The sequence below is a fragment of the Lissotriton helveticus genome, chromosome 2_1 (genome assembly GCF_964261635.1).
Source record: "Lissotriton helveticus chromosome 2_1, aLisHel1.1, whole genome shotgun sequence".
In the NCBI taxonomy this organism is placed as follows: Eukaryota; Metazoa; Chordata; class Amphibia; order Caudata; family Salamandridae; genus Lissotriton; species Lissotriton helveticus.
Genome location: NC_136059.1, coordinates 1,063,879,770 through 1,063,900,958, shown reverse-complemented (window position 1 = coordinate 1,063,900,958; position 21,189 = coordinate 1,063,879,770). Strand labels below are relative to the sequence as shown.

Below are 21,189 nucleotides of genomic sequence, written 5' to 3'. Positions count from 1 at the left end.
AACCAAAATCAATCTCACTTTTAAATCTTTTCATATTAGGGCTATATATACTATTCTATACAATTTTGTTGAAGCTCACGTTCTACCTGCAAAACGTTGTTGCTTCTCCCGCTTCCAAGTGCGAAGGGGAAGGAAAAGCAATTTAGAAGCAGGGGTTGGGTGAAGCAACATGTCATACCAAGTTAGTGCCATTTGTGAAAGAAGCGGAAGCACTCATGTGGAGTACACAATTAAAGGGCGGCGGGTATGGGTGGGGGGTATTGAAAAACCAGACGGGGTGAGGGTGAGCCAGGAAAGAATCCACACGAATGGGGAAAGGAGCGAATGAAAATGCAAGCACTCGTATGGAGTACGCAAACCCAATTTAAAAAGAAGCTCCAAAAAGCATGAGTAGTGGATGAACACAAGTACTTGGTCCATGCTCAAGGTGAGGGCCAAACACAAGAAGAGGCAGGATGCACACATGCCATGGTAAACTGCAACGAATGGGGAAAGGAGCGAATGAAAATGCAAGCACTCGTATGGAGTACGCAAACCCAATTTAAAAAGAAGCTCCAAAAAGCATGAGTAGTGGATGGACACAAGTACTTGGTCCATGCTCAAGGTGAGGGCCAAACACAAGAAGAGGCAGGATGCACACATGCCATGGTAAACTGCAACGAATGGGGAAAGGAGCGAATGAAAATGCAAGCACTCGTATGGAGTACGCAAACCCAATTTAAAAAGAAGCTCCAAAAAGCATGAGTAGTGGATGGACACAAGTACTTGGTCCATGCTCAAGGTGAGGGCCAAACACAAGAAGAGGCAGGATGCACACATGCCATGGTAAACTGCAACAAATGGGGAAAGGAGCGAATGAAAATGCAAGCACTCGTATGGAGTACGCAAACCCAATTTAAAAAGAAGCTCCAAAAAGCATGAGTAGTGGATGGACACAAGTACTTGGTCCATGCTCAAGGCGAGGGCCAAACACAAGAAGAGGCAGGACGCACACATGCCATGGTAAACTGAAACAAAGGATATGAGAGCGACATGGAAGCAAACAAATGGTAAGCCTGTGGGCAGGCTGTAGGCACTAACTGTAAAAAAAAAAAACATGTCTCAAAGAGACAGCTCATCCGCTGTCTATCCGAGACTTAAAAAGCGGGTGCACATCGGCTGGTACAAAAACGATTTACGATAGGAAAATGATGTAACTTCTTTCATTGAAAGAAGATATTAATGGAAAGTGTGGCAGTGAGACAAGCTGGAGCGGACTACAGGTAAATGAAAGGTTATTGGCAGTGCACGCAGCATCCAGGATGAATGAAAAGGGAGGGAGGCCGTGAACAGCAGATGAACTTAGAAACTGTACAAGAACATTTTGTCTTCCGTTTGCATATTGATGATCATTAACCACTAAGATGATTGCTTACGTGGCAGCCAGTCTCTGAAATTAGGTAAATAGATCACCCATAAGCCAGGTGGGCAACTAGAGGCAAATTTCAGGGCGGGAGGGGGGGGGGGCTGAAAAGTATTACGAGGGGTGGGCTAATTCTTCGAGCCATAGGCAGAGTGGCTCTAAGAAGGGGTGCAACCCCAACAAAATGCCTCATAAACATGTAAATGATCTTATAAAGACCTGTGAAGTACTTGGGTGCGGCTGTGTGTACCCGCAAAGCAGTCTCAGCTGGGCTGGCATGATGGGGAGGGGGGGGGGGGGCTGAAGCCCGGTGAGCCCAATGGGTGTTGTGCCTGCCATAAGCCTGGCTTGCCCAAGCAAAGGACTCCAAATAACTTAACAAAATCTGAACAGTTAAGCAATTTGTTTCCTACAAAGTGTTTTTTTTCTTCATCTGTTATTACCTAATGCCAAGCCTCGTTTTTGCTGTACTCTATTTCTACAGTTCACTGCATGTTTGCAGTGTCTTTTTTTTTTTTTTATTGTTTGGTTTACCACCCTGCCCCAACTCTCCTGCTTTTCTTTATGCCACTTTTTTTTATCATTAATGTATGAATTGATTGGGACTTTCTTTGTTCCCATGTCTATTTGTTTCTTTTTTAAACTCTTCTCTGTTTCCCACTAACATTCCTCTGGCCTCGAGTGCACCCCCTGTCTCCAGTCACCTCGCCCACTGCCTTCAGTGGCACCTCCTCTGCTAAGGCGCAGGAGCGTCGCCCCACTGCTTTTAAGCAGTGTCACTAAAGGAAAAATAAAATGTTAACTCTGTTAGCATTTTATTTTTTCCTTTTTGCAGCAGCTTTGTGGGTGGGACTGAGCAGGGCTGCTCTGCTGACTGAGCAGGGGAGAAGTACTTTGCACTCCCTAAAGGGCGCGTTAATGTTTGGCTGGCCCTCTGGGTCCGGCCAAACAGTCAAGCGCACTTTGCATGTTCTCCATGCAGGCTGCACTCATGCCCCGCCTCACATTCTCTGGCTGAGCGCAGATCCACAGCACACAGACAATTCACAGCGTTGCATTGCTTCGTTATGATTGGATATCTGGAGGCTGGGTGCCAAGTGCATCCTGCCCTGGAAGCGGGGAAGAGGACTGGGAGGAGGAGGAGGAGGCGGCAGCAGCAGACCGGAAATATCATGTATTTTTACATTTTTTTATTTTATTTCCTCCTCTCCTCGCAACGCGCCTCTTTCCTCCCCCTTTCCTGATGGAAGTGTGGAGAGGTGGGGATTTTCTGTCAAATTCACCTGCATAATCATACAAAGGGAGCACCGCCTCTATTGTTTGAACTAGAAGACTCCTGCCGATATACCCTGAATAAAGGTTGCTTGGGTAATATTGTCAACTAGTTTTTGTTCCAAAGCTTCTGGGCCTGGATTACAAAGCACTTTTCTAATCTCCTCATAAGACAATGATTGGAGGACCTAGCTTCTCCTGAGGAACACTATCCAGAGCTCAGGGCAGCTCTTTCTGGGTCCTCCCTCATTCATGGGGTAAGGCTCCCTCTTTAGGTCTCGTGGCGTTAACCGTGCGAAAGCGCGGTCTCGCCAGAGACCTATTGTTAGCGACGCAGCTTTCCAGGAGACAGGACCTGGCCACACGCATGGCGATCGGAGCGGGCCAAGCGCTCACGAACGCGCTCGCTGTGGCCATCTCCTGTCTCCTGGGAAGCTCCAACACACACGCATGCACACTCACAGACACACACACACGAGCGCCCATGCACGCACGCACACATACATACAGAGACACCCCCCGTCACACACACACACACACGCGCGCACACACACACAAGTGCACCGAGCCCCCCCCCCCGCCGTCGCAAACATACACACACGCGCACACACGAGCGCACCGAGACCCCCCCCCCCCCCACAACTAAAGCCCACTTACCGCCACTCCGGACTTCTGCAGCCTCCAAGTGGTGATGTCGTTGCGCCTGACTGAAATATGTTCCTTGGGCTCCCTACGCGCATATGAGGCATTGGGCGACCGGGCATTGATTGGCTGTGCGACCGGGACTATGACATGCAGGCTGACACTAATTGGCTGTGCTGCTCTGACAGAACCCTCCTCCTCGCTGCTGGTTTCCCGCCAGTGCCGCTCCGCGCTCCCCGGTCAGATCCCCGTGTGCAGCCACAGCGGAGCCCGAGCGCAGCTGCCGCCATGTCCTGTCAGAGCACCCTCTTCAACTTCTTCACCAAGTCCCTTCCGCTGCCCGGCTGCAGCAGCTCCTCTCCCACCGAGGCCTCTCTCCCCGGCTAGGGCAAGCGGGAGGGAGCTCAACAACACCGCCACAAGCACGGGAAGAGGCCTGGGGCGGCCGCGAGCAGGGGGGATGCTGGAGGGAAGGCGGCACGACCTTCCACACCCAGGTAACCTGCACCACGCCCCCTCCCCCGGTCCTCTGTGCACACTGCAGCCCCACGCAACTGCCCCCACCTGTAGCAGTGTGACCCGCGCCCCATTTAGCGGCCACTCACACAGCACCAGGATCTAGGCGCTTGCCACTATGGCTGGGCCAGCACCGCCCACTGCGCTCACTTCCTTGGGTAAAGAAAAACCAGGTTACAAAGCAAAACATGTTTTACTATAGCATAGAATAAAAACAACCCATAGAAAACAACGTTTCACGGTCACAAGAGACAATATAGCTTAACGTACCTTGCAAGGACAATAAAAGGAGAAGGAGCTCGAAAGCAATACATTAATTTCATTCCTCCTCACCCCACCGCGGTCAGTTGTAATAGCGTTCCCGATACTTCCATGTACCAGCCTGGCCAATGTAGGTGGGACTGGCGAAATATAGCCCCTATATGGCCAGTTGGCTATTCTACCGCAGAAGCGGACCTTTTGATTTCAAGTGCATGAATGGAAAACTCACGTAGTGGTTCTTTGCAAGGTTGGACTGAAATAATAAAGGCTAGCAGGAAGGGACTTAAAACAGATGCATTGCCGCAGGGTGTGCTGGTTCATCTCCGGCGAAGCCCAGTTTGTAAGAGATGGGGGACTCTGTGGGACCCTAATCACATTCACCAGGGTGATATGGTGCTCCTGTTGGGATCTCAGAGGCACGACTTCTTCATACTTTTTTAATATAAGGAAAACAGTTCACCCTACTTTCTGTGAGCCCATGCGTGAGGTGCATCATCAGAGCTGTGTGAATAATAACAGCTGTGAGGCCCGTGCTGAGGTGCATCATCAGAGCTGTGTGAATAATAACTGCGTCAGCCCCGTGCCTGAGGTGCATCATAAGAGCTGTGTGAATAATAACTGCCGGCAGCCCCGTGCTGAGGTGCATCATCAGAGCTGTGTAAATAACTGCCTCAGCCCCGTGCTCAGGTGCATCATCAGAGCTGTGTGAATAATAACAGCTGTGAAGCCCGTGTCTGAGGTGCATCATCAGAGCTGTGTGAATAATAACTGCTTCAGCCCGTGCATGAGGTGCATCATCAGAGCTGTGTGAATAATAACAGCTGTGAGCAACAGCATACTCTTGCACACACTCTCCCTGCTCACCAATTCAAAGTTTGCTAAAAATTGTATGCAACGCATTGTCATACACAATGCCAATAACTCAAACTTTAATGCTGCGAGACCCATTGCATTGTAAATGCTTGTTACTGCTGTGTAAGGAGACTAATGGGATCACACAAGAAGAGCATTCACTGTACTAATATGATCTAGTCTTTGCATTCACCTCTCTATCTACAGATGAAAGAAGCAGTGATTGTAGAACAGCAGTCACTTAACGTCTGAAAAGGCCGGGTTGGGACTAACAAAGAAAGTTGTCTCCCTGTGCTCAGTCAGAGGCTCGCGTTACTCCTTCATTCAAGACAAAACTTTGTTATTTTTGGTTCTTGGCTGCTTTTGTCATTTTTTTAGACCTGAATCATTGAACCATACAATCATGATTTATTCCTTAATTCAGGACTCTGCTCTGTTACGTTTAGTTCTTAACATCTTGTCATTTTTTTAGACCGTGGATCATTGATCCATGCTTAACATAACAATGGACTTGGGCTATATAGGGAATTCCTTTACAAGCAGAACTAGCCATTGGATTCGTGAGGAGGTTCCCAACAGGTGAAAACCATGGCTCCAAAATACAAGGGCTTCTTTAATTTCAGCCGTATCGTTTGCATCCTCTACTACGTGGATTTGAAGGTCCAGAAAATTGTATGTACAGATTTTTTATTCTGTGCATGGCTGAGGGCAGAGCTATTTGTGTAGAGCAAGAGGTTACATTTTCACATAGGGTTGGAGCACTTGAAAGCATTCCAGCGTTATGGGTTAAAACCGTCTGCAGAAAGGAGTCGTCTTAGTATGATCCGAGTTTTTGGATCATGCATCCTCCCTGTGTATGAAACCGCATTTTGGTGAACATGTTTTGATATGAGTATACCAGTATGGAGGAATGGAGGTTTACTGAGCTGGTGATACCAGTCTGTCAGACATGTGCCCATGGTGTCACATTGATATACTGTCTATTGGGAGACACTAGGGCAGGAAGTGCACGACTCTTCAGCCCATTCAGGTGTCTTGTTGAGCCCAAAGACCTGAGACAATTCCAGGGTAGCATTTGTTTACAGCCCTAGTTGGAGCCCCCATAATACTGTCTACTAGGAGGCACATGCACCCATCTAGTGGTCCTGCATGGATAGCCGCTACATTCTTCCTGCCTAAGAACTGGGTGAAAGGTGGACTCTGTTATTACTGTTACAGATGCCCTGTGACGATCCCTTATGTACGTACTGATTGAACATGTTGTCACTATATTAATGGATGACTTTAACTGGTAGGGCTGTGAATGTGTGCAATGTGATTGAGGGGTTTGTGTGAGCCCACCAGGAGAGCGAGGTCTTGCACAAATTACACTTTATAGATGTACCAAACTCTTGAGTGTCCTGAGACCTAGCCCCAGAATGTTAATCAGCAAGGGAGCTTTGTGGGCTTTCCAGCCACCTTAAATTCAGTTGCCCCAATCCAATAAATATCCCACTTTTGGGAATTCCAGTTTTGTGGATGCCAGAAGCAAATGTGGATGCCAGAAGCAGATGTGTAATCTCTTGTCTAAATGCTGTATTGTGCCAAGTATACTAACTCGGCTAGCTGAGCCTTTTGTTTTGCTGTACTTATTCACTTGTGAAGTTACCTGATCTTTATTGAATGCAGCAGCCTGTTTGGTTAAGGGGCACTTTCATTTAACTCAAACAAAAGGCGCAGAAGCTGATTCGGCTAAGGTACAGACCTTTTTACATCATATGCTTTACCTATTGCATGTAGAATCTAGAATATAGGTCCCAAATTAATTACATTTAAGCCTACTGTGTACTCTGATGACCAAAATATGTAACTGGTTGCTAAAGTGTTTGAAATAAGACTAGAATATTAGTTTCTTAATTAGTGAGTAGTCTAGCTTACTTGCTTTGTACCTGTTAGATACAGTATCTATCCTTGCTGGTCCCCACTACTGCCATGAACAAAGTAGAAGCAGTTATGCTCTATAATGAAGGTCTAATTTAGTCACACTTAAGGTGGAGTTCCTCTTCCAGAGGTCAGTTTCCTGGTTATCAAGATCTCTGCTCTCTCGAACCCACTTTGATGACGGATAACCCTCTCATTTACTATGCTGCTCCTGGCAGCAGGGACTTATTCCCATTTAGTGTCTGCTGATGAGATTAGCTGTGCCATTCCCAGAGCTGCCTCTGCTGGGTGATTAATGGGCAGCTGCGCCAAAGACTAAAATGTGTGACAGCTTGTCCCCTCCTTAGAACCCCTGGACCACGCTGAATTTGCAAACTGAAATGTTTTTCCTTTTAGCTTCCCTGTAGGTTTTCTACTTGTGTACTGGTGTACTAGAGAGAAGCTCTACTTTCTTGTTCTTTCTGTAACATATGTCAGATAAATGACAAATTCTGTTCCGTCCAACATCCACATCAGTACAAACATCCGCGACATATGGCTAAGATCCCACCAACATCCAGTTCTTAAGAGTTGCTGGTAAGTGAGGTAGAAATCTTGATTTTCTCCTCTTAGTTTCGTGTTGATGTGTTGAGCATACTTTCATTGAAGCCAAAACTGAGATCTTTCCCGGAACCCAACAAGTATAATCTTCTCAGTTTGCCTTTGCCTTTTTATGTCTTTAGAACTGTTGCACAAGTGTAAGTCCATGAAGCAAGGACTTGGTATATAAATTTTTTTTCAACATGCAAGAAAGCCCTCTGCTTGCACTTTAATGTGGTGCCTGTGTATATGTGAGTAGCATCACAGCCACCTATAAATAATTCAGCTGTACTGTTTTTCTGCGCCTCCTGCAACTATTGTAGGAGAGGGGTCTGCGTATGCTTTTGGGGTGGTTTTCTGGTTGATTCAGGTTGATTTAGTGTCTACAAATGTTGATTATATTGGTCAAGAACCCAATATTGTTGAAATCTTAATCTTCACTTAGGGTCTTCCTTGGAGATACCGGGCTCATTTTGTTCAGAGTAGGGAAGCTGTGACGTTCTTCATGTCCCCGTTGAGATCATCATTGGCCGCTTCAGTCTTCGCTCAATTAGATTCATAAATGTTACTGTCTGTATACTTCGTTTGACTGGGGCATGATTTTGGTGAGTTGTGTTGTAAAATGTTTGACAAGTTAGTGTTTATGTAACTTTTTACTGCTCAATGATCATTACTATTTTGTTCTTTTAGTGTGTCTCCATTGGGAGCTCGCCTTGGAGAGAAATTGCACATTAGCCCATAGCAGTAAGGCGTACTGTGTAGGGGTTTAGGTTATCTTCCTCAGCACATTGGGGTTACAGACGTGGCTGCTGTGTATTTTTTCTAATTTTGCTTGTTTTTGTAGAGTTTGGTTTCTTTCTTTTTTTGTTTTGTTTAGATCAATATTTCTTAATACAAGTGTGCATCCACAGGTATTACTTATTATTGGCTACACTGGCTATTAACAAGCAATTTATTTACTAAATAGTGAACGCTATCTGGGGCTCAGTGTACGAACCTGAACGTTTTTAGAGAGGGCTGGTATTTAAAATTTATATTCAAGGTGTGGACTGCATGCCTGCCAACTTGCAAGATATGTTTGAGGGGCGGTTCTGGTGTGGTGAAAACACAGAAGCAGCCTGCCCCTCAGCACGCTCCCCTATTCCCTTAAAAAAAGACAAAGGGTTATCGAGGCTGACGCCAGCCTCCGAAAACGAGTAGGAAATCCACTATTTACAGGGGTTTTGTGCTCATTTTTCCTACCACTGTGTGATTTCGGCTTCTCATCCGGTACCGTGTGAAGGTAGCCGAAAACGTGTGACCCGCGGTAGCACCGTGTGAGTTGGCAGGTCTGGGATTGCCAGTTCGAGGGACTGAAGCATTGGAATGTTATTCGATTTTGTTTAGGATACATGTGACTAAGTAGCTCTGTCTTTCTGGGCCTGATTTCACGAAGGTAAACGTACACTTCTGTGTAAGTTTACGATTTTTGGAAATTATCAAATAACTTTTACAAGTATTATATTTACCACGGCCTTTCTCTTTATATGCTGAGTCATCTACTAGTGCGTGGACATCATAGTGCTAAAGATACCCGTAAAATAATTTTGTGGATTGCAAAAAATCATAAACTTAAACAAAAGTGTAAGTTTGCCTTTATGAATCAGGCCCCAAGTGTCTGAAGACAAGCATCCAACCTACATCCCCATAGACAGTCTGAAAGATGCAAATATTTTAGTGAAGGCCTGGGAAACTGTTACTGTAGTTAACATTAAGTTCACCTTTAAGTCTTATCTTGTTATATGCTTGTAGTTGCACATACCAGGTAAGAACTAGATCTGTATTTAAGCGTGTTTTTTTTTGGCACCTAATGTTTTCTGAGGAATTGCTGGCTCGTTTGTTTAAACTTGTTCGTTATGTTTTCAATTAGTATTTTCTCTGTATATTCTTCTTTGGTGTTAATGGTCTGTGTTTTACTAGAATATAGACTTTGTTTCTCACAAATGCGAAACGAATTGACAGTGGGAGCCGGCTTTTCCAATGCCTTATTAGTAAAAGTAGTTTAAAAACTCAAAGTGAAACGTCTCATGTTAATGTTTTCTGTGAGAGAAAAAAATGCGTACGGCTGGCTTCACGTGTCAAATTTGTTTAAAAATGTGTGCTGACATTATTTAAAAATGTTCCCTCAGAGTAGAAAAATCGCAAAACTGCAGGATTTTATGTTTTTAACAGGCGCATGCATCATTGTTGGCTTTTGCGATTTCTTAATTGCGATTTTTAAGGAATCGCAATTAAGAAATCGCAAAAGCCTATGCATGAAGAAATCGCTGAAAAATGTGCGATTTCTAAACATTCTTTAATTGCGACTCGCAAATTGCGACTCGCAATTAAGGAATACCTCCCCATTCATTCCCATGGGCCTAGAGGCCCATGGGAATGAATGGGAAGACATTCTCAATTTGCGATTCGCAATTAGCGAATCACAAATTGAGAATAAGATTTCAAGGGTGCAGGGGTGTCCAAAGGACACCCTGTTGCACCCCTGAAATTAATCTGTGCACATATGTTAGAGCATGTGTGTGCACAACATGAAACTTCGAAAAATGCACAAAAGTGTATTTTTCAAAGTTTTCGCAAATTACCATGAGGTTCAACCGCATGGTAATTTTCTCCCCCCTAATTGCGAAATCGCTATTTTTAAAACTTTCATGCATTGCATTTAAGGAATCGCAAAATGCGATTCCTTAAATGCAATCACAATTTGAGAATTCGCAAATATTTGAGAATTCTCAAATTGCGAGGGTTCACCCTTGATGCATCCCAAAAGCTGATTTTGCGATCGCACACTGACGATTTTTGAGATTCGCACCGTTTGCAATCGCAAAAAGCTTTGATGCATGTGCCTGTTTATCCTTATCGGGTGAACGCTATTTTTAGAAATATTTAAAAAATGCTAAGGAAAACCTAGATGTGTGGGGCTAGAAATAGTTAACTAATGCCGATTACAAACATTTTCACTAAATCTTTATTTTTTCTGTTTTCCTCTGTTAGGATAATACTTGGTCTCCTTCCACCATGCGGCCTGTCTCACGTGAGGTGCACTGAAAACCTTTCCAGGACAATCACTGTGGCGGGGCATTATTTCGCAATTTGGACTGCAGACAACATCTGAAATGCTGAAAAGAAAACTTCGTCACTGTCAACTGAAACGTTGCAAGTTTCTCCTAGTGGCTGCCTTTACTCTTCTGACACTCTCAGTTGTGAAAATCCACCAACATGCGTCGTTCGTGGACCACCGCCACTTGGAGATCAGAGAAGACCACCCCAACAGTGCTGTGAACTGCACGGCCATCTTAAGGGGCGACGCGGAGGCCATTGCTCAAGCCAAGCTTGAAACTTTGAAGGTGTCCTTCAGGAATCGGCAAAAGCTCACCACGAATGACTACATTAACATGACCAGAGAGTGCGACTCCTTTATAAGGTCGCGCAAGTATATCCTGCAGCCGCTGAGCAAGGAGGAAGCCGCTTTCCCGATCGCGTACTCCATTGTGGTTCACCACAAAATAGATATGTTTGAAAAGCTTTTGCGTTCCATCTACGCACCCCAGAACTATTACTGCATTCACGTGGACAAGAAAGCCCCAGAATCCTTCTTGGCTGCAATAAAGGGTATAGCTTCTTGTTTTGAAAATGTCTTTCTGTCCAGCCAGATGGAGAGCGTGGTGTACGCCACCTGGTTCAGGGTGCAGGCAGACATAAACTGCATGAAGGACCTGCATCGGACTAGTGCCAAGTGGAAGTACCTGATCAACCTCTGTGGCATGGATTTCCCAATTAAAACCAACCTGGAAATGGTGGAGAAACTGAAAGCTTTGAAAGGGGAAAACAGCCTGGAGAGTGAACGAATGCCTTCAAATAAAGAGTGGAGATGGAGAAAGCATCACGAGATCATTGACGGAAGCATCAGAAGCACAGGAGCAGAGAAGGAAGCTCCTCCCTTTGAGATAGCCATCTTGTCTGGCAGTGCCTACTTTGTCCTCAGCAGGCAATTTGTTGAGTATGTCTTGGAAGATGAGAAAATCCTTAAATTTATTGAATGGGCAAAAGACACTTACAGCCCGGATGAATACCTCTGGGCTTCCATTCAGCGATTTCCTGGAGCTCCAGGGTACCTCCCGAATAGCGAGAAATATGACGTTTCTGACATGAATGCCATTGCCAGGTTTGTGATGTGGCATTACTTTGAAGGGGACGTGTCTAGGGGGGCTCCGTACCCGCACTGTAGCGGGGTTCATGTGCGATCAATTTGTGTGTTTGGCGCCGGAGACCTGGCCTGGATGCTCCGAACACACCACCTGTTTGCCAATAAGTTTGACACAGACGTGGACCCTTTTGCAGTTCAGTGCCTGGAGGAATATTTAAGGGACAAAGCGCTGTATTACCAAAGCTAGCAGTGTTTAGGTAGCATTATGGTAATTGCACTGTTAGATCCTGTCTTGTCTCACAATGTAATCTAAGTTTCGAACGTTGTGACGCCATAGGACCCGAAGGGGTGTGACGCCATAGGACCCAAAGGGGTGTGACGCCATAGGACCCAAAGGGGTGTGACGCCATAGGACCCGAAGAGATGCCGCGCCATAGGACCCGAAGAGATGCCACGCCATAGGACCCGATGAGATGGGACGAGCGCTTTTTTTATTTATTAGACTTCGGTTATTAAACAATCTGGCGCTCTAGACAAGATGGTGAGAGAGGTATGCGGTGGAACTTGAAACTATACAATTTTGCAATGTTTTCTAGATCACTCCTATTATTATTTCCAAAGATCTGCACCAAATAATGAAACCAAACCTGTTTGTGTAATTCCTTACGTTCAGAAGGCTGTGCTCGTCTGTGACTGAGAGGTAAACGTGTGCTAAGAAGCCCTCTCCAGATGCTCTCTGAGCTAGGTTTGCACATTTGCTTAGAAAGTCTGGAAGCTGCATGCACAACGCACCAAAATTGCAGTTTCCACCATGTGCACGCAATAGTTACACATTGAATATATATTCCTTTCTCTAAAAAGCACTGACAATACATTTTGAATGCATTTGCTGTGACATATGTTTTAATTCCAGGTACCTAGCAGATGTAATGTTGATGAGTAGAAATGAACTCCGAAGGCGAGGTGTTTTGCTTTTCTAGAAGTACAACTTTACAGCAACTGTAGATACATTGACACGACACTTGGTAGAACAGTGCCTATTCCCGGCAGTGTGTGTATAATACAGGCCAGCTAAGCTAGATCAGTAGATCAAACTCTTCTTTCTCGCCCATGGCACTACGGTTGGCAACTTTTAACGGGCGTTTTGGATATGCTGCTTGTCTCCCCGTCCCTCCTCTTCGTATATTTTAGCCAGTCTTTCAGAAGAGTTTTCCATAATCTCATCTGTTTGACGGTGTGTCTTTAACTAGATGGGGTCATTAACTCGATTCTTCAAATAATTCAAATAAAAAAGCCTCTAGAAAAGGCTGTGTGATGAAATCGGGGGGGGGGGTCTGTTGTATAGTAAAGGTGAGTAGGAATTCCGTACGTTTCACCGCAGGGCATGCACTAGCGCACTCGACACCCGGATTTTTACCACAGTATTTTTGTTATGTTTTTCAAACGGGGATGAATCCCCCTGTTCCCCCTCCCGCCGAGTCACCAAGTGGGTAGGGTGGGCTAAAGATGGCTTGCCATTTGGGCTTTACAAACTGGCACATGGCTCTTTGGTTTTCCTAGGGACTGGAAATCAAAGAAATATATATTTTTTCAGGCGTGGAAGAAATCTTCCCAGCGGTCAGTACATCAAGCCACTTTAACCGAGGAAATCACCAAGGTGTAGGGTGATTCTGGCCACTGTAAACCTATTACAGCTTTTGGAAGTGAATAGCAACTGCAAAGCAGAGAATGGTCTGTGAATTGTTACTAAGGGAGAACAGCCAAAGAATGAAAATTAGGCGGCAGTGCTTAAGTGCTCCCTACACAGAATAGACTTTCCTGTAGATGTACAGAAACGTAAAGACCAATTACCGATGGCATCAAAACGAGAAACTCCGGTGAGATATTGGCTCCGAGATTCTACCACAATGTCAGAATTTTCGTATTTACACGTTTAGAAAACAATCGGGGTTGTGCACAGTGCTGGACAGGCCTTTTATTCCGGTGGGCATTTCCCCGGTTGGCTGAAGGCCTTGGAGGCTGGTTGTAAAAGCCCGGAGCCGCTCCTGGTGCCGCGGTCTCTCTTGGGAGGGAGGGGTGGGGGAAGGTGAGCAGACCAAGAGACCAGATAGTGTGTGAAAAAGGCCGCTTTAATGAAACAGGTGCACATTTACAACAACACCTCGGCAAATGCCTAACAATCTAAACCTTTACCAAATGATTGTCTTGTTTTTCAACCCCCAAAACACCCGCCCCCGCCCCTCACCCTTCATCAAACCCGCCCCCACCCGTACATACCCCATCACATATTAAAACCATACAACAGCCCCATTAAAACATTATAACTTCAACAGGCCCCAAAACCATATCTCAAAACCCCAATTACAGCCCAAACCAGTCCAGATCCCCCAGCCTATGCCTCCAAACCCGAAATCAACCTGCACAACTTCCCCTGACAAAATCCGAATTCAAAACTATCAACTCCCATCATGCCCAAAAATGGCAAATCAAAAAAATTCCCCACCCAGAAAGCAGTGGGGGAAAGAACACGAGACCCCACCTTTCTGCCCCCCAAACAACGAATGAAAAATGGGGAGGGGGGGTTGCAGCCAAAGCAGAGAACAGGCTGAAGGAAGAAAAAACGTACTAACCTAAAACTTTGAACCTTCAAACAGCGGGACAGCACCTCCCGCAGTTCCAAGAGATATAAGTCCATCTCCATACGGGACAGATGAACCCCGTCACTGTTAAAAAAGTCTACAGCATCATAACGGATGTCACTGTGAACAACCCGGCCAAACCCCAAATCTCTACAAAACCTAGATACTTCAAGATTAACCTTCCTGCGAGACTTGTCAATAGCCTTAGGTTTGAGCGCATTCCTCCAACACCTCCTAGGGATCAATTCTGTCCAGAGGACGTGACACCCAGCCCATTGCTGATGCAACAAAGAAAGATCTTTCTTCATAGTTCTAAGAAGCACAACACCCTTAACCGTACACAAATCATTCTCCCCAAGATGTAGAACCAAAACATCCGGACAAACCCCACCTACTAACCAGGAATTAAGAGCTGGAATAAGATCCTTCCATAACATACCCCCCTACCCTTCCAAACAACATTGAATAAACGGTCATTGAAGCCAAGCATAGCGCCAAATTAACTCTAACGAGCTTGAAGTTGAGCTCTTTTAATGGAGGAGTGTCCCACAATCCAAATAGTTAAGAATTCGGAACGAGGACCAGCCACGGAACCTGAAAGAAAAAGAAGTATCAGATATGCAAAACAGGAGAAGACGCAGGCGCCTCCCTAACCTCACGTCTGACATAGCGCTGAAAGCAGTTTGAAGTCCAGCGCCCCAAACGCATTATGTCCTCCCTCGACCAACCCCTGTTAAAAGCCTCTGTCGCAGCTCCAATTCTAAAAGAATGTGTGCCATAAAGTGACTCATCAAAGCCAAGCTGACGCAGCGCTTTCCGCAACACCATGCGCAACTGATAAGTAGTAACCACAGAACCATCCAAGTGTTGAAAAACATAATGCTCCAAAACCCCACCCGAAAACTCCCACCAGCGTTGCGCCCAGCGCAAAGGGCAAGTCTCCAAGGAGGAAACAGCTTCTAACCAAATACCTTTGCCTTTTTTCCTCTGATCCGTCTTTGAATGAGAAAGCCAGATATGAACTCCTCGAACCGACAAATGAACATCCCCCCCCACAAAACACCTTTGCTAAACTTGTTACCCAACAACTCGGACACCCTAAAAGCTCCAAAAAACATCCAAACCATCAAAGTGGCAAAAAGGCAAGCTTCCGACCTATCCCTGCAAACCACCGGCAAAATCGACACTATACTTGCCAACTTCTGCCACGACAAAGGAGACCTCACCGCCTGAACACCTCCCCGCTCCCGAGCCCACCCTTCCAACATTCTCCTACCCAACTCCCCCGCAGACGGCGAGTAACCCCAGAACAACTTACCCATAAAGGAAACGCCCGCTAACTTCCCAGCAATAGTAACCCTAGATAAACCCTTATCCATTAAACACAAAATAAACTGAACCACATCCTCTGACCTCTGCCAATGCAGTTCTCTCTTACTAGCTCCAGAAGACAAAAACTCTTTCCACGCCAAATCATAAGCTGTTCTAGTAGAAGGTGCCAATGAACCTACCACCAGCTGAAAGACCCAGTGTTGCCTACCGTCCATAGATGCTCCGGCATGGGAGTTGGCGTCTCGTCTGCCTCCAAAGCTTGCCCACGGAATCTCTCCCACTGTGAACGAGACAAAGCATCCGCAATGTCATTGTCCACACCAGGAATGTGCAGGGCCCTAAAGCAAATGTCAAATTTAAGGCAACCCAACATAAAGACCCTGAGCAATTTCAGAACTTGCACATCCCTCGCAGATTGTCTATTGATTACCTGCACCACAGCCAGATTATCAATCCTGAAAAGAACCTTCTTGTGAGCCAAATCCCGGCCCCACAAAGTAACTGCTACAACAACTGGAAACAGTTCCTAAAAAGGCAATGCTCCTGCCGCCATTCGTCCAACTCTCAGGCCACTGTTGCGCACACCATTTTCCTTGCCAGTACAAGCCAAAACCCTCGCTGCCAGCCGCATCAGAAAAAATCTGAACATCCCAGATCCAATCAACCTCCCTGTATAGCGGAACACCATTGAAGGAATGCAAAAAGGTGACCCACATACGCAAATCCTCCCTGACTCCCGCTGACAGTCGAACCCGGTGATGTGGCAAGTAATGACCAGACAGAGCCCTGCCCAATCGCCTACAGAAAGTTCTGCCCGCCCTGACCACCCTACATGCAAAATTAAGGTGACCCAGCAAGACTTGAACCTCCCGCACCATGACTTTTTCTTTAGGTAACATCTTCTCCACCAACTCCAACATTTTCATTTTCTTGTCAAGGGGTAAACGAGCTTGCATGGACTGAGAGTCAATTTCTATTCCCAAAAAAGACATGGTCGCGCAAGGACCCATGGTCTTCTCCGGAGCCAATGGCACACCCAAATGAACCATAAGTTTTTGAAACGTAACCAAAGCATTCTGGCAGTCTGAAGAATCAGCAGCACCCACAAAGAAGAAATCGTCTAAATAGTGCGTGACCAAAGTGTGACCAGATTTTTGTGTGAAGAACCATTGCAAAAACGTACTGAATGTTTCAAACAACGCACATGACATGGAGCAGCCCATTGGCAATGCTTTGTCCACGTACCACTTCCCAAGGAAATGGATACCCAGAAGATTCCAATCTTCAGGATGGACTGGAAGCAGTCTAAATGCGGATTTAATATCGCATTTTGCCATTAAAGCAGAAGGGCCCGCAGCCACTACCAATGACATGGCCACATCAACAGAAGAGTAGGAAACAGAAGCAGCTTCATCGTCAATAAAGTCATTCACTGACCCACCCTCTGGCCATGACAAATGTTGGATGAGCCTGAACTGCCCTGGTTCTTTTTTGGGGACCACCCCAATGGGTGAAATTATTAAGTTCTCCAAAGGCCAATCATCAAACGGACCTGCCATTCTGCCCTCACACACTTCCTTATTCAACTTCTCCTGGACTACAGCCTTATGCTCACCTGCCGATTTAAGATTCTTAGACCAACGCCTCAAACGAGGCCCCACATAACCTAGATGAAAGCCGTCTTGAAAACCTGACACCAAAAACTCTCGCAACTCAGCCGACCCATAACCATGTAAAGCTTCCGCCAAATGAAGTACATTAACCGGTGTATGAGCCCTTGGGCCCAAAACCTGTCGAAGATTTCCCTCCCCTGGGAGCTTGAGGTGGCTGTGGCGTGGCGTGATGTCCCGAACCCTGCTGTGACCACTGTTGCCCACCTGGAGGCCTAGGCCCCCAGCATCTTGACAAAGGGTGGCTTTTCTTCCCACATTGGGAACATTCATGTTGGAACTTACAAAACTCTCTATTGCATGTCCCTCGATTGAAATCCCAGCAGGTCCCAAAACTAGACTGTGCTGATGCAACGGCCCCCACCCCTCCCCGGGTGGGTCGCGCCTGAAAGGGGCGATAAAGTAAAGGTAAACCGCTAGCCGTAAAGATTGTTTTACCACTAGCTGAAGCACCCATAGTGTGTTGCCAAAGGTCTGTGTCCAATTCCCCCCATTTTGCCTCAGGATCCCAAGCCATGCGCGCCCTAAACTCTTCATCATATTGCGCCCATGCAAAGTCATTCCTTGTGATTTGTGCTTTTCTAATCACATCCATGTACTTAAACAGTGAAACGCAGCGCTCGGGGAACTTCTCACAGTATACACTGGCATATATCAAAAAGGCCGCAGTCCAATTTTCAATGGTCAATGGGACTTTAGGGCGCTTAGCTAATTCGTACTCCTCTTCTTTGGAACCCTCTTTAGCACGGACCTCCCTATGCAATAACTTTAAAAGCTCCACATACTCACCATTCCATATTTTCTCCTTAGTGCTCAACATTAAATGAGCCCCCAAAGGCTTAGTGACGCCCATATAAGGCAACTTTTTAATTTTCAGCTCCTTACTATGTAAGGCCTTTCGCGTTTCCACTCCGACTGCAGAAATCCCACTGTCAACTTTGGCACCCACAACCTTATCAACCCCTTCAGTACCTACACTCTGGTCCTTCACATAGCGACCCTTGTATAGCTTACCCTCAGACCCCCCAGAAACTAAATCCTCCCCAATCCCAACAGATACCATTTTAGGCTGCGCCCGAGGCTCTACATTCTCACCTGGACGTAACAGAGGAGGCTGACTCTGCTCCGCTCTCCATGCCACATGTGAAATGTCATCTGCCCTCCGAGGAGCCCTCACTAAGGGGCCGAGCTCTCATGGTCGGGACAACGCCGCTCGAGCATGCACCACCGGTGCCTGTGAAGAACTAAGAGATACATGAAAATGCCCCCCCCAGACACTGTGTCACGTACTTCACCCTCCTCTGGGCTATCCTCATCATAGTCCAAAATTAACGATTCATCCAACTGGGGAGGGGCAGGCAACACCACATGCTTGCGGACCCGTTCCAGGGTATGCGAACGATCACGGGCCTTACCAACCCTCATCTGTGAGCGAGGCGGGGAAGCCGACTGAACTCGCCGGTACACCCCACCACTATTACCACTCACAAAACCCTTTTCCACTGGCAAAAATTGAAGACCCTGCGGAACAAGAGAAGTCGCGCCGGACCTGCTCTTGGAAACTGCGCTGTACTCCCTCGATGGGGCCAGCGAGGTCGCGCTTGACCTACTTACACTGACTGCGCTGACTTCCCTCGTTGGGGCCACCGAGGTCGCACTGAACCTGCTTTTGCTGGCCACGATGGGCTCCCTCGTTGGTACGGGACGTGCCGCGCAAGGCTCCACCCTCACTTCACCTTGGCGCAAATGGGCTGCCTTCCGCCCTACCAAGTCCGCTGCTCCAGACCGCTCCCTATCCTGAAAAGAAAAAGGCCGGACTGATGTGCCGGGACCCTTACTACATAAATAATCAGCAACCAAAAACTCTCCTACTGTTGCCCTACCAACACCCTGACCACCTACTTGTAAATCAATCGAACAAACAGGATCCCTCCCCGAAACAACAGTGCCCGACTGAGGGGGTGGGGGGGAAGGCCCACACACCTCATCACTACTCCAGTCTAACATTGCCTGAACAATAGCAGATGCTGGACCCTGCACCTGAGAATCCTGACCCACACCCTCCTGACGCACCACTGTCAAATCACCCGACACCCTATTTCGACCACCAACCTGCAAACCTGGAAAATTCACCACACCAGACCTTGAAACCTCATCCCCATGACTGCCACCTTTCTGAAACTTCTGGGCGTCACACAAACCTTCAGACCAAGAAGGAAAAATATCCAGACCCCCCCCCCCCCCAAGACCGAACTCTAACCCCGGGGTGAGCCCCAAGCAAATACCCCACCACAGGAGAAGACCCCACCACTCCCTTGTTCACAGCTCCAGAAAAAGCAGGAACCTGAAAAGAGCCCAAAGCCTCATCCCCAAGACCTGATTGTAAAAGGGAAGACCCCTCATGACCCCCCACCTGTGCCCACTCGCCCTCACCCACAGAACCACTGCACACAGAAACAACTTCACCCCTAACAGCTACCGGAGGGGAAAACAATAATGGGCTAAAAGGAACCACAGCTGAACTAGTCTCCACAACCCTCCCTGCCGGAACAACAACCTCCTGATCCATTGAAAAAGAAACTCCATGTGGGCGAGAAGGAGTAAATAGCAACTCTTCCCCCTACCTCCTTAGTCGCCTGCAAAACAGCCTGATTAGGAATACCCTGAAGAGAAACTAACACCTCAGACGCAGGCTCCACATGCCCGCTATGAACCGGCATAGAAACCGCCGTCATGCACTCAGACACGGCCTCCGCCCCTCCCCCGCCCGTGACGTCACTAACCGTCACTGCGGAGGCCGAGGCAGAGCGCCGTCTTCCCCAACGCTGTGACAGTGTACGACGACCACGTTGCCCTGGAGCCGAAGCGGCTCGCTCATGCAACGCCGCCACCGGTATTTCAAACGGTGCCTGAATGACCCCTACACCTGCCGACCCGCCCGCAGCAAATGCCTCATAACCTACAGGCTCCGAGAGCCCCGAAGCACTCCCACGCTGAGCCTTCACACCCGGGGCCACTCTCCTAGTTCGAGAGCGGCCCCAATCACTTACCGCCTCCTGCCGACGGCGCTTCGGTGAGCAACACGCCGCCACCACAGCCGCCACTCCCGCCGACGCCATACGCTGGGGACGCGGAGGCACGACCTGTCCCCGCTCCCCAATCACCAGGTCCATGCGGCCCGCCTCACTAAGGAGACTGATCGCTTCTAGCACTCGATAATCCTCACCAGCCATAATATTTTCCAAATCGAAAATTACCACCAAGGAATACAAAGAACCACCTGAAAAAAGCTAACTGCAAAGAACCACCCGGCCACCAGGTCACCTAAGCCTAAAATGGTGGCCGGGGGGAGGAGCCCAACCCACTTAAAGGTTGGGCTCCGAAGGCAACCAAAAAGAAGCCCAAAAAACGCCCAAACAAAGACTGCTCTAAGATGGCCCCCACCCACCCCTCCCAAACAGCCCGGGGAGGGGGACCTCCCAGGGGTCGGCTGCCCCCCCCCCCCCCAGCCCCCCTTCCCAGCACCCTGAGGTTAATTGTAGCAGGCATGGGGATGCTTCAAGAGATAGAGTAATAGAGGGAGGGAAGGGTAGAGAGAGAGGTCAGAGAGAAAGGCAGACGGGAAGGAGTGAGTGAAGGGAAAGGCAGAGAGAAGGATCAGAGTGGAGAGAAGGAGAGCGAGAATCAATAGATGGAAAGGGATTGCGAGAGGAGACGTAGGAAGTGAGGCTGGTTTGAGCATTTATTTCGGGGTTGTTTTTGATTCCTCAGGCCGTCCCTGGCCGCGCACATTTGTACTTGTGCTTAAGAGCAAAATTAGTTGGAGACCTGCAAATGAGTCCGTTTGTGGGTATTCATGTACCTCTTGCATGTGGTGTCCCCATCCTTGAAATTGGCACTAATTTACTCCTGTGAAGGACA

General features: G+C 47.4%; 1 protein-coding gene across 2 annotated transcripts in view; it reads left to right on the top strand.

Moving 5' to 3' along the window:
• The window catches only part of GCNT1 (glucosaminyl (N-acetyl) transferase 1), a 132,320-nt gene extending 119,808 nt beyond the window's left edge, over nucleotides 1-12,512 (top strand). For both annotated transcript variants that reach the window (XM_078675862.1, XM_078675863.1), the window contains exon 2: nucleotides 10,475-12,512. In XM_078675862.1, coding sequence (XP_078531988.1) covers nucleotides 10,597-11,874 — 1,278 coding nt within the window. In that variant the 5' untranslated portion in view covers nucleotides 10,475-10,596 and the 3' untranslated portion in view covers nucleotides 11,875-12,512. The remainder of the gene's footprint in view (nucleotides 1-10,474) is intronic.
• Nucleotides 12,513-21,189: the final 8,677 nt, after the last annotated feature.